Genomic DNA, 16976 nt, shown 5'->3' with positions numbered 1-16976 from the left:
CCCCGTGGTTGGGTCACCCCATTTCTGGGCACTTAGCCTGTGAGCATCGCCCTGGGTGGCACAGGAGTCTGTCATGTGACGTCACCACCAGCTACACCTGGGGCTCCCCGGGAGAGCCTCCTGCTCTGGTGCTGGGGAGTTGCTGGGTGTGCTGGTCCCGTGGTGCACTCTGAGGGTGCCTTCCAGCGGGGTTTGCTATGGTTTGACTCTTCCTCAGGTACTAATTCCATGCAACGACGATTCGCCTGGCTGAGGGGCAGACTGAGACCCGCGAGGGAGCTGGCCGGTGTCACAGGTAGGTGGCGAGGCCTAGTCCGCCACACAGGTGCCAGCCGGGCCAGCCAGCTGACAGTGCTGGGCGCAGCTGCAGGAGTGAGCCCTGAGCCTGCCGGGCCTTTCGACTCCCGGGCTTTTTCCTTGTTTTAGGAATGGGCTCCAGATGCGTCCTAACAAGCCGCGCCATTAATCACGCCTTAGAAAAACTCCAAACAATGTAAAGGTCAGACCCAGTTGGGTGATGGTATTGAGCAAATTCATAAGCAAATCAGGTTTCCAGAACCTCATTTCTTAGAAGCCCACTAGTAAATCAACTCACAGGGAATGACACGTATATTCCCGTATCAGAGAGGCTAGTTGGCAACATCCGGACTGTTTAGCTGACAGGGTAAATACCCCCAAGGTACAGCTTGTGAATTGTCCTCCATCTTGTTTTTTGTTCCCTTCACCTGACCTGAAGCTGATGGAGGTGCCAGGCCGCTGCATGGGGACGCCCAGCAGACAGGGTGGCCCCCAAACATGATTTTTTTTTTAATAGAGGCATGTTTTATTTATGTATGTTTGTTTATACAAGCACTGGGTACAGTCAGAAGCGCGGGAGGGTGAGAGAATTCACCAGAGCCAGAGCGGGGAGCAGAGCAGGCAGAAGGACCGAAGGACACTGCTGAGGGGAGCAGCGGGCGGCAGGAGAGGTCTGCGCGCCATGTGGGACCCTCCTCTGGTGGCCGGGGAGCAGCAGGGGATCGAACCGGCGCCGCAGAGGCCGAGGCCGCGGGCAGCTTCGCAACCCAGCGCTCAACCGCTGCGCCACCAGGAAGGGCTCCCCTCCCCACCCCCCCACCAAACATGATTAATGTTTGATATGAATACTTTTTAAAAGGTTGTTCTAGTTTTAGTGCTCTTTTTTTTTGTTTAGAGAAAGAAAAAGTTTATTATGGAGAAAAGGAACAGAAATAAAGTGAGACTCCCAAGCCGGTGGAACCAGCTTGATGATGATAAAGCTCACATGGGCACGTAGTTAAAAACAGTAAGACGGCCTCCTTGTGAGTGTACCTGAAGCCCCTCCCGGGCTGCACCCCGAGGGCAGCCCTCCCCCAGCAATGGCCGCTTTCCTTTACAGCAATAACCTATCCACGACTTTGTTCTTGAAGTGTGCATCTCGACGACGTTAGTCCACCATGCGAAGGCCTGGATGACTTTTACATCTGTCAGAAACGGTCCTTTCAAAGCTCGACAGTAACGCTGGCGACGGGACTGGTCACCTCAGACCTGCAGCGCCTGGCAGGCTGCGGCTTCCTCAGTGGCCATTCTTACATGATTCCCATTGTTCTTTCAGTAGTTTCTTCTTTGCGAGGGTCTCCTTTGTTCTTTTTTTCTTTTCCTGCTTTTTCTTCTCTGCCTCTCGCTTTTCTCTGTAAACAGGGCTGTCTTCCCCGTTGTAGAAGACGTCCACTTTCTCTTGAAGGATTTTCCGAGCTAGCTTTCGGTTCTGATCCACAGATCTTGTCTGATGGCACTGAAAGGGAGAATATTTTCGAATGTGAAGACCACAGGATGTTCTGGACAGAACCTCAGAAATCATCCAATTCAGCCTGGTCACTTTACAGAGGGAACAGGCCTGTGAGGCAAAGCCACATGTCCAGAAGCGCAGTGGTGACAGGACAGAGGCTGTCCCATTGCCCCTTCCTGCCTCTGCTCTGCTGTGCCAGGTGGCTTTCGCTGTGCTCGTGAGGACAAGAGTGTGTGCCAAGCTGCTCAAGCCGGTGCCGGCCACAGTCCTGTGACACTGAGGTGTCACTGTCAGGATCACTGGCACACACGCCTGCCTCAGCCATCTCCTCTCCCCCGTACCCAAAAGCTGGTGCTGCCCATATGTCCTCTGGCAGTTCCACTGAAAGGCAGGGGGTGACTACTAACACCAGAGACGGAGCATGTCACCACGTAGAGGCCTTGTGTTTGCTGAAAGCTGCTGCCTGACCAGAGCCTAGTTCTTTTTTTTAATCAAAGATTTATTTATTCATACAAGAGCTGCGGTGCAGGCCAGAGGTGCAGGGGTGAGAGGATTCTCCAGAGACAGAGTGGGGAGCAGAACAGGCGGATCTACTGAAACACAGTGCTGAGGGGAGCAATGTGGGTCAGCTCCCTGGCTGGGGATAGGGGATAGAACTCGTGTTGCAGAGGCTGCAGACAGCTTCATAGTGCTGAGACTCAACCCCTTGCGCCACCAGGGAGGCCCCAGCCTAGTTCTTTATACAGAGAAGGGCAGACTCCTGTGGCCGTGGTGCCCGGCATCTTTCTTCTGAGACTGAGAAGGCTCTGCCTCCACCACCTCGCCCCTCCTGCAGAAGGGCAGGTGTCACTGATGTTTACCAAAGGGGACTGAAGGACACGGAGGCCTTTCTAAAGTGAATCAGTTGGGTCCCTGGGGCTGAGCCAGCCAGCGTTGCTGCTTAGGGACTTGGAGCCTACCCAGCGCCGCAGAGCCCTCTGCAGCCAAGCTGCTGCACCAGGCCTGTGCTGCCTGCCAGCCTTGGGGTGGCAGCAGGATCCTGGGAGGAGGCTGGGAGCCTTGGAGGCTCTGCCCTGGGGAGGACAGGCCCAGGTGCCCTGCTGCCCAGCCGGCGTGGGCACTGGCTTCCACTCACTGCCAGCTGCCACCGTTCCCGCCGGGTGACAGCTACCCTGGGCCTGGCAGCCCGTTAGAGCAGCGCCCGCGCTCTTCCCTCTACCTTGACGACGACGCCCGAGGGGACGTGCTTGAGCACCACGCAGTTGCTGGTTTTGTTGGTTGCTTGGCCCCCTGGACCATGTCCTTTGACAAACTGCTCTTCGAGATCCCCCTCGTCCAGGGCCAGCAGAGCAGGGTGGTCCTTCTTGCCGGCCCGCTGCACTGGAGGGGCTGGGCCTGGGGAGAGCCAGGCTGGCTTCTCCCACAGCTGCTGTCCCCAGGGCGCTGCGTGCAGCCTGGCCAGGCAAGCTGGAAAGCGGAATAAACTCTGGGAACTCATTGGGCCCGTGGCTGAGCCTGGTCAGCACCTGCATTGGACAAGAGAGACAGCCTTTCAGGGAGAGGCGCAGCTCTGGTCTCAACACCACACCTCAGGTTCTGAGACCACTTCAGAGAAACCCATTCAATGCTGACCCCCACCGCCTCCCACCTGCCAGGAAATCAGGAAGGCAGGTTACTTGGCCACATGCCCCCCCTGCTCCCCAGGCCTTGCACCTTCTACTGTTCTCAGCGGTACACGCTCTGCCAGCAAGTGTTTCCTTCTAATAGACCAAAAATATCTTCAAAGCACCCAGAGGTGCTGTTTTCTCAGGAAGGGGAGGTTGGGAGTGTGAAATTCAAAAGAACAGGGGTGCAATTTGATAAAGAAATATTAAATAATACATCCAGGAAGGATCAGGAGCCGAGTCAAATGGAGTCTTTGAAATCCAAATGTAAAGACGGCAGGATGAGAGTCTAGTTTCCAGCTCAGCTCCAACAGTCTGACACAGTAAATATCACTATCAATCAATGTCACGATTGTTGTTTTTAATGTTTCCAGTTTCATGGATTTGAATAGGAACATGTGTTCCCTTAGACGCTCTGCCAGTAATGAGATCCAACTGGTCCTCATGGTTGAAACTACCAAATCCAGGATTCCTAGGAAAGTGCCTGTAGGTTCAAAATGCCCCGTGAGAGTCTGGGGAGCACTCGGAGGGGTAAGAGCGAGCAAGGCTGTCTTCACAGAGCTCACAGTCCACGGGGGGAGAGGCCAGAGGGAAGGTGGTATTGAGCCAGACTTTACCCTCGAGTTGTCAGGTGTGACTGAAACAGCTGAGAAGTGAGCAGAGGGTGGCAGCCAGGAGGATTTGGTGGCGTCTGCTGGCCTTTGCTCTCCTGGGGGCAGGAGGATGTGAAAGGTGTTAGTGCTTCTCAAAGGTCTACGGGAGAATGGGGGTGAGCTGTAACCTGGGCTGTTTTCTGATCTGGAAATGGGTGATTATGCCCTTCTCCATCCAAACCACAGGAGCTTAAACATCAGAGAAAGTGTCCGGGAAAGGCCTTGTGCGGACCTTGCTGAAGGAAGAAGGCTGGTGTTGGGCACCACTCCTGCCCCCAGGTGAAACTACCCATGTGCTTAGTGCCTCCTGACAGGAATTTCGTGGCTACTGAGAACACATGTACCTACCTTTTTGACATCTGCTTCCTCGGAGGCTCTGAAGAGCTGCTTTTACCATTTGAAACCCTATCCATTCGCGCTCATGGCAACTGGCCTCCAACACAGGCACAAAAAGGAGTCTACCTTTGCAACTTCCTACGTCAGAAGTGACTTAACATCCACCGAAGTATTTCACCAGCTTGGCTGGAAGGTCATTTACCTTTCACTTGGTGTCATTTTGGCTGCGAATGTCTCCCGGGCCCACCCCGATCTCCAGGTAAGTGCTCAGGGAGTGTAACCCAGACGTGCTACTAGCTTGGCTGCCTTGTAAATTATGTGCATTGTGCTGTTATTTTAAGTGTGCATCATAGTACTTACTTGGTTTAGCTGATGCTGAGATGATACGGTCATCTTTACAATGATTCACGATACTATTTTTTTTTTTGCATGTAGAAGAACCGGGGCACAGACCAGAGGTGCGGGGAGGGGTGGGTGGAGGATTCACCAGAGACAGTGGGGAGACAGGAGAGGTCGGCTGTGCCCTGTGGGTCAGGTCCCTGGCCGGGATCGAACTCAGGCCCTAGAGGTGATAGCACTGAGACTCAACCCGTAGGCCCCCAGGGAGGCCTGGATTTACAGTGCACTTCATCTTGCTATTTCTGTGAAAAATAAACAGAATGAAATATACTTTTCCAAGTCTTACACCAAAGCTTGTTCTCACTTATGTGACTGGTGTCACAGTCTAAGCTCCAGTCTTTGTGAAAAGTCTGGCCTTTGGCACGTTCTGTTGGGGCCGCTGGGTGACGATTCAGGTGGCATTGGTAAGGCGCGTGTGGCTTTGGAGGGATTTCTTTTCAATTGTGCCAGTGGAAGGGTTCTTTCAAAATGGGTTTTGTTTATTGCGTGGAAAGATTTCAGAAGTAGCTGCAGGAAAAGCTAATCTACCAGTGCACACACTTTCTCTGAGGCGTCTACAACAGAGTCCGCTCCCCGACCAGGGAGGGAGGGAGGGAGTCCAGGTCTGTGTCCAAAATCCCCCTTTCCTTCTTTCTGCGTTCAGTCTGCAGAACAGAATCCCTTTGTGTCTCGCGGTGCCTCGCCCCCGGGTTGGACTGATCGTGGGACATGAGCCCAGCGCCTCTCTGGGCTGCTCTTCCGCTTGTCAGTCAACCTGACCTGGCGGGACAGCACGGGCAGAGCGGTGACAAAGGAAGGAAGCGTCTGAGACGAGGCGAAACTCCCGGACAAAGGCCAGAGAGCGCTTTTATCAGCGGCCCCGTCGCCAGCCCGCTGAGCCCCGCATCCTGCCTTCCGTCCCAGTTCAAGCCGACACGCACACGCTGGATGTTCTCCCACCCAACTGGAGTTCAGGAAGGTCCCCGGCGCTCCGTTACTGGCTGCTTTGTGTAACAGCTAATTCCAGCAGCCAATCGGGCGGTGCTAAGTACTTTTAGTATCTCCTGAAGCTTTGGCTGTACGCCAATGGCTGCTAAAAATGACAAACACACCCATGGTTCCACTTCCCCGAAGCCCTGAGAAGAATCGGGATTGGATTTCAGTTTTTGTGATACCCACAGAGCAACCCAAAGTCTTTGGGGAACAATGAAAGCTGCTCAAAACAGAGCTCATGGTGACATTACAAAAGGAAAAAGGGCGGGGGAGGGGGGGCGCCATCAGGACAGGGTCGCCCTGACTCCCTTCCGAACCGCGTCCAGGCCGGCTCTCCTCGCCGCTTGCCCTCAGCCCTGCTTGGCCTCGGATGCCGGGTCTGCCCGCAACAGCTGACTGCAGTTTAGGCTAAACTCTGCCTGTCTGAGCCCCTTCCAAGTCGGTCAAGTTAAAGAAAATAGGAACGAGGTCTTCACAGCCAAGAGCGTCCACTTGCCCAGTACCCTGGACGTCTACATGCCGTGTGTGGGCCAGGGGCCGCCTGGCGCAGCCCAGGATGGTGACAGGCTGGAGAGGCGGTTCTCATGCTCTGCTGTGCCCCCACCTCCCGGAGGGCTGGATTTCGGGGCTTGGAACCTGCATCCACCCAGCGGCCATCTCTCCTCTGCTTCCGCGGTCAGCTCCAACCAAGAAGGGCATCGAGCTGCAGGGTGGCACGGTCAGCTCTGGAGCGGAGTGGAGCAAAGCACCACAGACCGAAACCAGAGGCAGGGAGGTGAGGCTTGTTTCTCTGGCTCTCCTGCCCTGGAAGGCACAGGATTGCAATCTCCAGAGTCACCTTTTGGAGGCCATTTGTCTAAAATTCGGTTGTTTTTTTTGTTTTGAAAGGTAGAGTGCCAATTTCTGTCAGCCAGCCAGATTTCCTGGGGGATCCACCTTGCAGTGACTTCATCACAACCACACAAAGGAACAGATGTGCAGGTTAACTGAAATGCGTGCTTTAGGCCAGAGGACTGCGGCAGCTCTGCCAGCCAGGCTCCCACTAAAACTTTCCCTGCGCAGATGCATCCCCTGGGGAGCTTGTTCAATGGCTCTTGGCTCATTAGGCCTGGGAAGCCTGAGACTCTGCATTTCTAACCAGCTCCAATATCAGGCTGTTGCTATTGGTCCCAGAACCCCACTTTGGATGTCAGGGCTTAGGGTTAGGGTGCTGCCTATAGCTGGCTCCTGAGCCGTCTGCTGGGTGAGCGCCCCAGGATGGTGGTGGTGACAGTGGAGAGCAGTGTGTGCAGGAGTGTAAGGGGAGCAGGAAAAGGAAAACATTGAGAGAAAAGAGTCAGATGAATGCTGATTTGAGCTACCAGAGAAGGCAGAATGGTAACAAGAGGATTGAGAAACTGGGTCATCTGAAAAAAGAACACCCCAAACGCCCCTTTTGTTGCAGTTCGCCAACAGGAACACCAGGCAGGCTATGTGTGCACGCCTAGTTTCTGGTAGTCATGTTAAAAATATTAAAAGAAACGAATGAAATGAATTTTAATACAGTTTATTTAACCCAATATATATAGAAATATCGCACCATGTAACCATATAAAAAGTGAGACATTTTGTTCTTTTTTTTTACACGAAGTCTTTGAAATCTGGGGTCTAGTCACACAGCATATGCCACATGAACTAGCCACATGCGCCAGGTAGATGTGGCTCCAGAATCTTCCTACTCAAAGTGTGGTCCACAGAGCAGCAGCGACAGCACCTGGGAGCTTGCTAGGAGCGAAGAATGTTAATTTGGACCCAGACCTACTAAATGAGACCCTCCATGTTAGTAAACTCTTCAGGGGAGTCAGAGGCACACTAGTTTGAAAAGCTCCTCCCAGAACACAGGACTAGCAAGTCCTGCAGCTTCTAGGATACTTTGAAAAGCTGCTGTGACTTACACTTGTAGCATTCGAGAAGTTGAGATCAGAATTTAGGGGTGCTGATTACCTGCTTAGTCACCCTCTGGTTTCCCCCTCCGAATAAGGAGATAAATCCCTGAGCAGCGAGTCTGGACACTGCTAAACTGCAGCTTCAACGACATAAAGGCCAGCTGACGGCATCAGGACTAAGTGAGAGAATGATTTTTGGAGAAATTCTTAAGAGTAATTCACGTCTCAAGTGTTCTGGTGCTCCCTGCCAGACGGGACTGAAAATAAAGCAGTCCTCCTAGATCTTCCACAGCCAGCTCATCCTCGCGGCCTCTCTGCCTGCAACCCCAAGCGCCGAGCCCCTCCCTCCCCGCGGGAACTCTTGGGAACTGCGACTCTGACTCTGGCTTGAAAAGGACTGTGTCATTTCCCAGGCCAGTTTCAGGCTGAAGACACTGCACTTTTCACCCACAATAAATGTTTACAGACAAGTATTCCTCAAATAAAAAGTGTAATGGACCCAGCAGTTACCCTTGATTGTGGGGTGCGAGTGGGGGCGGTGACCCGAGGAGCAGGAGACCGACCAATCTGGGTCAGGTCTAGATGCTGCCAGTTCAAGTAAAGAGATAAGCTTTCAATTCACTGACACCAGCACCCCATTCAGGTTTTTGCTTTAGAAACAGCTCTGAATCCACAGATAATCATGCCTATCCTGTGTGCGCACACCGCTGCCATTCCCTTCTAATTATGACATCTAACAGGAACTTTGTATTATCAACCGCACTATTAAGACAGAAACACAGAGCCTCCCCCGGTGGCCCAGGGGTTAAATCTCAGTGCTATCACCTCTACCGCCAGAGTTTGATCCCCGGCCAGGGAGCTGACCCACATATGACGTGGCAGACCAATCCTGTCTCCCCGCTGCTCCCCTCAGCAGTGGATTTCAGTCAATTCGCCTCCTCTGCTCCCCACTGTCTCTGGTGAATCCTCTCTCCCCCGACATCTCTGGCCTGTACCCCAGTTCTTATATGCATAAATAAATAAATCTTTATTTTTTTTTTAATTTTTTTTTATAGAGGCATGTTATTTATTTGTTTGTTTGTTTTGTTTATACATGCACTGGGTACAGTCAGAAGCGCGGGAGGGTGAGAGGATTCACCAGAGCCAGAGCGGGGAGCAGAGCAGGCAGAAGGACCGAAGTACACTGCTGAGGGGAGCAGCGGGCGGCAGGAGAGGTCTGCGCACCATGTGGGACCCTCCTCCAGTGGCCGGGGAGCAGCCGGGGATCGAACCGGCGCCGCAGAGGCCGCAGCAGCTTCGCAACCCAGCGCTCAACCGCTGCGCCACCGGGGAGGCCCTAAATAAATAAATCTTAAAAAAAAAAGTCTCAAAGCCTCCATGACCATTAATGATGCCTTGTATTTACCTAGCACTTAAATGTTTTCAAAGCACTTTCAAATGTGTTAACGAATTTGACATAAAGAAGGGAAGCATACCAGGTGGTTATTGCAGGTAGACTTATCTGGAAGACCATTCAGTATTCCATTTTTACACTAAGTTTATCCTTTCTACAGCTTGTCTTTACCTTCGTAGTAGCGCCAGAGCTGTCCTTCCCCAGATCCTTAAATAGTCTTAGCTCATTATCCTCAACTTCTTCCTTTTTTTTTTTTTTTTAAGAGGCATGTTTTTATTTATTTATTTGTTTGTTTGTTCGTTTTTTGTTTATACATGCACTGGGTACAGTCAGAAGCGCGGGAGGGTGAGAGAATTCACCAGAGCCAGAGCCAGAGCGGGGAGCAGAGCAGGCAGAGGGACCGAAGTACACTGCTGAGGGGAGCAGCGGGCGGCAGGAGAGGTCTGCGCGCCATGTGGGACCCTCCTCCGGTGGCCTGGGAGCAGCCGGGGATCGAACCGGCGCCGCAGAGGTCGCCGGCAGCTTTGCAACCCAGCGCTCAACCGCTGCGCCACCGGGGAGGCCCCCCTTTTTTTTTTAAAGATTTATTTATTTATGCATACAAGAGCTTGGGGTACAGGCTAGAGATGTGGGGGTTGAGAGGATTCACCAGAGACAGAGGAGGGGGGCAGAACAGGAGGATTGACTGAAATCCCACTGTTGAGGGAAGCAGCGGGGAGACAGGAGAGGTCTGCTGCGCCATGTGGGTTGCTCCCTGGCCGGTCCGGGATCCAAGTCATGCTGCAGAGGCTGCAGATTGTTTCATAGTGTGGTGCTTAACACCTTGTGCCGCCAGGGAGGCCCTCAACTTTTTCTTCTTGACTCTTTCTCTCCAGTTTTCTGCTTTTGTCCCTGAAAGGCCATGACTGCTCTGTGGTTAGTGGGATATGTGTCAGTGTCTCACTGTAAGATTTAGATACCCTGTTTCTCCTCTGTAACGTGGAGGTGATCACACCTGGGGTGAGGGAAAAAAAAATCAGACATGTCGCTGCTAGTTAGATAAACTACCAAGCTGGAGAAATCTTTGACTAACACATAACACACCACGTAAATTGTTAACTTGCCTCACAAACCCAGTCAGCAAACTGATTATTTCATGGCCTTTTGTTTTTAGAGCTTGGAGTGAAAAGGCACCCAAAATATTTTGGGAAATTATTTTACTTGGAATGGTCCAATTTAAGAAGCATTTGGAAACCATGAAATGACCAAAGACCATGCTGGGGGTGAGGTCATAATCATGGTCTATGAAATCAGGTGCCAAGGAGATAGTTATGATGCCAGGAGTGCAGCTGACTTCCCAGCAGGCACCAGTTGGAAGATAAAAGTCCTAGTTTAAACAAGATTCCTGGGAATTACTTAATGTAGTAAGGAAGCCACAAAAGAGAGTGAAGATGAAAACAAGCCTATTTAAATGCACCCCTGAGCAAGCCCTTCCATGTTTAACTGCTAAACTACAGACTTAAGGTTTTACAGCTCCTCATATATTGCTGTGGCAAACTGGCCCCGCAAATGACAAACTGTCTGGATATAAAAACCCGTGACACAAAGTAGCACCATGGTTAACAGACACTAAATGCCTCCATTCATCAGTGTCATCACGACTGACTAGCCTGACCTTATCCCCAGCAATGCGAAAGCTCTCTGCTCAAGAGCTGGCAACCGGAAGCCTTCACAGCAAGAGAGACAGTTGAGCAATGTGGTCACACAGTCATCACACCCTCCACCAAGGCTATGAAGCAGTGGGGTAAGCGTGTGTATTTCTAATGCAAAGTCTTCATTATGGGGAAGGGTAAGTGAGATGACGTTATTTAACGCTTTTACTTTAATTTGCGAAACCGCTACTTCTATTTTCTACACTCAAAAATAACTTCCATGGAGCCTATGAAGTGCCTCTTTACCTGTTTATAGAGGTTTGAATAAGGCTTTTCTCCTCTACCGTCCAATTAATTTAAGGCCATGTCCATGGCTGAATTTTTAAAAATTAAAGCCCTACCGAAAAGCTTACCCTAAGTTGGGAAACGCGCGCGCACCCTCACGCCCAAACATCTCACCACCTCGGCCACCCAGACGGCTCCGACTCGCTCCCGAACCCGCCGATTCAGGACACCGGCTTAAGACCCGCCTGAAGTCAGGCGTCAAAACCAAAACGCTCAAACTAAGAGGCCTTCGCTTTCTGGTCAGAAGCGGCGCCCGCCGCCCGCCGCCCGCGCCGTTGCAGCCAGCACGGGCGCTGGACTGAGCGACCGCGCGGGGCGCCGGCGTCCCGAGTCCTCCGAGCGGCGCGGCGGCGTCTCCGGCACGAGTCGTCGCGGCCGCCTGAGCCGGCGAGGCCGCGGCCGGGGGCCCGTTTCCCGGCGGCCCGAAGCAGGGTCGCTGAGACGGAGCCGGGTGTTGAGGAACAACTTGATTCTGGTTTCGTCGGGGTGTGACGCCGGCCGGCGGCGGCGGATGTGGGGGATGTGGGGGGGGTGTGTGGGTGGGGGGGCGGCGCCCCACCTACTCGGGCTCGGCGTCTGCCCCGCGCGTGTGGGGCTGGAGCGGGCGCGCGGCTGGCGGGAGGTTTTCCGCGCGGCCGCGAGGAGAGGGGACGCCGCCCGCAGGCCGCCAAGTCCCGGCAAGGGCAGGCGTCCCCGCTCCGGCTCCTCCGGCGCGACGCCTCCGGGCCGGGCAGGGCCAACCCGCCAGCCGCGGGGCACCCGTCTGGGGAACGCGCGCACGAAGCGGGCTGGGGGCGCCCGGGAGCGGCGGGCTCGGCAGCCACAGGGCGCCCCCCGCCCCGCGGCCCAGTCCTCGACGACCCCCGCGCCCCAGCGGCCCCGGGACGCGCGCTCGGGCGTCGGGGCCTCGGGCCGGGCGCGCGGTTACTCGGGGTCGCCAGCCGGGAGGCAGGTGTCCCGGCTCCCAGTCCTCGCTCCGCGGCCACCGGCCATCCAGGTGGCCGCGCGGCCGTCCGGCTCCCCGCGCGCTTACCTGGCCTCAGGGCCGACCTCCCGCCCCGGCTCGGGGGGAACCGGAATCGCCGACGCGCGGGGCGTCCGGCGCCACCTGGTCTGCGCACGCGCCCTGCTCTCGCCGCGGCCCCCGCCCCTCCTGGAGACTCGCGCTCACTAACTGCGCATGCGGGAAGCTGAGGCGTTCTTCCCGCGTGGCCGCCGTCATTCCCAGAGAGCCAATCAGATGTGGGGATTTGCCAGCAGCCCCGCCCCTCCTTATTTCCCAGGCCTCGGACACCGGCCTCGGGCGCCGAGGGCGGGACCGGAAGGGGGAGGTCGCCGAGGGCGCCAGGGCTCGGTCGTCTCCGCCCCCTGCCGAGCGGCCAATCGCGGGCGAGACGCCGGGCGCGCGCACGCTCCTTCGAGTTTAACGGTCGCGAGGGTCCGCGCGCCCGACCCTGACAGAGGCAGCCGGAGCGCCGGCCAGGTAAGCGGCCGCCGGCCTGCGCGGTGCTGCCGGCGGTGGGGCGCAGAGCACGGGCCTAGACGGCAGCGCCCCGGCGACCCCGGCGCGGCTGGGCCGGGGCCAGGGCAGGGGTCGGAAGGCGGCGCAGCCCCGGCGCGGGCCCGCGGCGTGTGGGGGAGTGGGCGGCTGCCGCCCGCCTTTTCAAGACTCCGTGCCCTTGAGTGACACCCGCGCGGCCCAATCGCGGGGCGCGGGCTCCGGGGGCGGGGGGCTTGGAGGTTTTGCTTCTTGTTTCCCTCTGGGCGCGCGGCGCCCCCTTGTTTTCCGGGTCGCGAGGGCGGCGGCGGCGCCCGCTGGCTGCTCTGCGGCGCCCCGCTCCGACCCGAGAGCCCCCGGCCGTCGTGGGCTGGCTGTGCGCGCGAGCGGCCGGGTCGGGCCCGAGGGCCCCCGAAACCATCCCGCCGTCTCCCCGCAGCCCCATCCTCGCGGGTCCCCTGGTCGGCTCCCCTGCCGCGCGCGCCCCCCGGCCTGCTCCTCCCCGCGCTGCCCTTTCGCTGAGGAGCGGGGGGACCAAGGGCGTCGTGCCGCGTTGCCGGGGAATGTAACTGTTCCGGGGTCCACGTTCCGTGGAGGTTTTGCTTCTTAATTTTGCATTGCGTTTTGCAGCTTTCACTTATTTTTTAATTTCTTGGGTTGCCCCTTCCCGCACTCCTCCCCGCGACGGCTGGAGACGGGAGGCCCCGTGGCCCTCCGGGTGGCCTTGAGTCTGGGCCTCTGCGGCCGCGGCCGCGGCGGGGCGGGCCGTGGGGGACGGGGCGCAGATCCCCGTCCCCGGGGAGCTGGTGTTTGCCCGGTAGGAGACCACGGTGATTTGAGTCGAGGTATTTTCGTTGCCCGTTGGGAGGCACAGCCCCCTGCTTTTTCAATACCCCATTTGTGGTTGCCAGTGGGCTGAGCCGCTGGGGAGAAGTCCATTGAGCTAGGTCGGGTTACCCGCCGCTTTCTCACCTGGCCCAGGTTTTGCAAAGCCCTGCTTTGTAAGCCCAGTCCCGGGACGTGAGACCGGGGTACTGGGTGCTGTTCTGCGCTGGCACCCCGGGAACTTCTCGTTTTTAAACTGCACAGATTTTATTTTTCTTCTATTTTTCCATTGGCTTCCTTTTTGTACGTGAATTCCCCCAGAAGGAGGCATGTTGTTATAGCCAGTTTTCCTCTCTACACCACGACTCAGTTAACCTGGCAAATGGTTTGTTTTTTGAGAAGTAGTGCATGCATAGAGCACAACAGGCTGTGTCGTTGAACATTCCTTCCACCCCCCCCTCCCCACCTTCCAGCCAGCCGGGAAACCACCATTGTTAACACTTTAACTGGGCATGCCATGTTCAATACCCCGTTCCACTGCATCTGATGACGTTCCTGCTGTATAAATGACCGAGCATGGATACTTGCTGGAGTTTATTAAATGAACAAGGCATGTAAGTATTCGTATTGGTACATAGTAGAACGTCCAGAACCTCGATCATGAAACACATAAAATTTTGACATATTACTTAAAAAAGATGCTACTTTTGCAAATCACTCTTACTGTGCATTTTAAATTGGGATGTAATTCACATACCATAAAAATTTTAACACCTAAGTGTTCACTTCAGTGGTTTTTAGTCTGTTCACAGTTGTGCAACCATCACATTGTAGAACTTTTCTTCATCCGCTTTCCTCCCCCAAACCCTCATCCAGGGTAGTCATTCCCCTTCTGTCCTCCCTCAGTTCCAGGCAGCTTTCGGTCTCTAGCTTGCTTGTTCTCGCTATTTCCGAAAAGTGGGATCACGCTTGTGGTCTTCTGCTGGCTGCTTTTATGTAACATCATGTTTTCGGTGCTCATCCACATCACCGCCTGGATGAATACTTCCTTCTTGTTATGGCTGAAAAATGCTGTTAGGTGGATGGACCTAACAGCTTATCCACTTGCCAGTTGTTGGGCATGTGGGTGGTTTCTGCGTTTTGACATGTACCAACCGTGTTGCTCTCCTTACTGTAGACTTGTATGAAACGATCAAAGTTTCACGACCAAAGTATTGAAAAGACAGTTGCTAGGTTTAGTGGCCTTTTATAGTAGTATTTTCCCCCCATCCATTTTCAGACTCTCTTGGGAGCTTAGCCTATTTCCCAGTTCTGAATGTTAGCATCTGAAAATGCCTGTAGATGATGAAGCAGCTGAAGAGGACTCGGATTCAATTTCTTCAAACAGTGAAAGAACCTACATTTCCAAATAAGAGAGTATAACAGTTTCTGTACACTATGGAAGATTTTGACTTGGTGAAAACCTTACCCAAAACTTCATCTTCTGTAGACTATGATATGAAAAATCCCCCCCATTCTCTTGGACTGAACTTAAGTACTAATAGGTAAGAATGGGGAAGATAGGTATTTTTAACAAGGTAACCACAAACAAACTAACTTTGTGTAGTTTATAATATAGTCAGACAGTGTTATAGTTACTGATTTACATTAAAAAATTGCAAACTGTGATCAGGAACTGTTCAGAGACAGCTGTTTAAGATGTTTAAGAATAGTATTACCATCTTCCCCAGAGATATGTATAAATATTTTTGTGTGAGGAATGTCTTGAAAAGGAGCTTGTTCTGCTAGTTGTAGTTTTTTTTTTTTTTTTTTTTATAGAGCATGCTTATTTATTTATTTATTTATTTATTTGTTCGTTTGTTTCGTTTATACATGCACTGGGTACAGTCAGAAGCGCGGGAGGGTGAGAGAATTCACCAGAGCCAGAGCAGGGAGCAGAGCAGGCAGAAGGACCGACGTACACTGCTGAGGGAGCAGCGGGCAGCAGGAGAGGTCTGCGCGCCATGTGGGACCCTCCTCTGGTGGCCGGGGAGCAGCCGGGAATCGAACCGGCGCCGCAGAGGCTGCGGGCAGCTTCGCAACCCAGCGCTCAACCGCTGCGCCACCGGGAGGCCCTGTAGTTTTTCTTTACACTTTTTTTTGCTTTTGGTAAATTACAAGACTTATCTTTACATTTAGTTGCCTCAATATTATTTCTATATTTTATTTTTTATTAAGATTTATTTAATACTCACACAAGAGCTGTGGTACAGGCCAGAGATGCTGAGTGTGAGAGGATTCACCAGAGACAGAGTGGGGAATAGAACAGGCAGACTGAGTGAAATACACTGCTGAGGAGCAGCGGGCGAGATAGGAGAGGTCTGCTGCTCCCTGGCCGGCCGGGGATCGAACTTGTGCTGCAGAGGCTTCGGATTGCTTCATAGTGCGGTGCTTAACCCCTTGTGCTACCAGGGAGGCCCCTGTTTCTATATTTTAAAGTTAGCAGTACAAATAATGTTTAATATTACTCAAATTCCTCACTCATATGGAAAGTAGCAATTAAGTTGAATATGAGGAAGTCAGCAAATAGACGCTGTCAAACCATGCATTGTATACATCTTCTTTTTTACATTTTATAAGGACAGGTTTATTAGGAAAAGGAGAAAAAGAGCATCTGCATAGTCAGAGGTAGGCAGAAAGCTGCCTCTCCATTGTATACCTTTTCTTTTGAAAGTGTCCCATCTTTGTTTTCAGCCTGTATCCTCATTTTGTGCATAGTCTGACAGGCTTGATCATTTGATTTCTAAATTTACAGTAGGTTGAAAACGACAAAGGAGGGGCTATTAGAAAGGAGACCACCCAGGGGCCTCCCCGGTGGCGCAGTGGTTGAGCGCTGGGTTGCGAAGCTGTCCGCAGCCTCTGCGGCGCCGGTTCGATCCCTGGCTGCTCCCCGGCCACCGGAGGAGGGTCCCACATGGCGCGCAGACCTCTCCTGCCGCCCGCTGCTCCTCTCAGCAGTGTGCTTTGGTCCTTCTGCCTGCTCTTCTCTGCTCTACTCTGGCTCTGGTGAATGCTCTCACCCTCCTGCGCTTCTGAATGTACCCAGTGCTTGTACAAATAAATAAATAAATCCTTCAAATAAATAAATAAATAAATAAAAGTTACTCTATATTTAAAAAAAAAAAAGAAAGAAGACCACCCAAAAGAAGCAGGCACAGGCCATGGAGACAGCAGCCGGGCCATGGGTAGACGGCCGGTGTCCACCGCAGCCAGCCTTGAGGGCAGTGGGCTGTAGATAAATGAATGAATTCCTTAAAGATACATGTTCATTCTCTGCTCTCAGAAATAACTTAAGGCAGTTTACAAGAATTTATAAAATAGAAGGAGGCAGGAATGAAGGTAGGTGGAAGGGAGAGCAGAGCCACGTGGGCAGCGATGGTGAGCGCTGTGCCCACTTGGTGGACGCTGGTTTCCACCGTCATTTGGTGGCCCCTCTGATGCCCACTTCTACCAGCTATCTCTTGGGATATCTGTGTTTGGTTTCCTTGGAGGAGCCAAAATTGCCTTTCT

The 16976-nt window shown here is 53.6% G+C and overlaps 2 protein-coding genes across 4 annotated transcripts in view; one reads left to right on the top strand and one right to left on the bottom strand.

Annotated features, from left to right (window-relative positions):
- Positions 1 to 1100: 1100 nt before the first annotated feature.
- On the bottom strand, positions 1101 to 12202 carry MTRFR (mitochondrial translation release factor in rescue). 3 transcript variants are annotated; one of them, XM_037511271.2, is made up of 4 exons: positions 12138 to 12202; positions 4068 to 4159; positions 3006 to 3312; positions 1101 to 1792 (listed from the first exon to the last, which is right to left on the bottom strand). In XM_037511271.2, exons 3-4 carry the CDS (start codon positions 3282 to 3284, stop codon positions 1574 to 1576), a joined length of 498 nt encoding a protein of 165 aa, XP_037367168.1. In that variant the 5' UTR covers positions 3285 to 3312; positions 4068 to 4159; positions 12138 to 12202; the 3' UTR covers positions 1101 to 1573. The 3 variants fall into 3 exon arrangements, with proteins under 3 accessions (XP_037367168.1, XP_037367170.1, XP_037367169.1); XM_037511273.2 differs by lacking the exon at positions 4068 to 4159; XM_037511272.2 differs by lacking the exon at positions 12138 to 12202 and having other exon boundaries at positions 4068 to 6085.
- A 971-nt stretch (positions 12203 to 13173) lies between these two features.
- The window catches only part of MPHOSPH9 (M-phase phosphoprotein 9), a 48168-nt gene continuing 44365 nt past the window's right edge, over positions 13174 to 16976 (top strand). Inside the window, 3 exon segments of the mRNA XM_054695401.1 lie at positions 13174 to 13198; positions 13901 to 14041; positions 14707 to 14971. Coding sequence (XP_054551376.1) covers positions 14865 to 14971 — 107 coding nt within the window. The 5' untranslated portion in view covers positions 13174 to 13198; positions 13901 to 14041; positions 14707 to 14864.

Source organism: Talpa occidentalis, unplaced genomic scaffold (genome assembly GCF_014898055.3).
Source record: "Talpa occidentalis isolate TD23 unplaced genomic scaffold, MPIMG_talOcc4v2.1 talOcc4.14, whole genome shotgun sequence".
In the NCBI taxonomy this organism is placed as follows: domain Eukaryota; kingdom Metazoa; phylum Chordata; class Mammalia; order Eulipotyphla; family Talpidae; genus Talpa; species Talpa occidentalis.
This window is presented reverse-complemented; position numbering and strand designations above follow the sequence as displayed.

Coding starts and splice junctions, on each gene's coding strand:
- MTRFR (XM_037511271.2), bottom strand. CDS start 3,284: ATGAGTTCCCAGAGTTTATTCCGCTTTCCAGCTTGCCTGGCCAGGCTG. Junction 1,793..3,005: donor CCTCGGGCGTCGTCGTCAAG/GTAGAGGGAAGA, acceptor TCTCCCTTTCAG/TGCCATCAGACAAGATCTGT.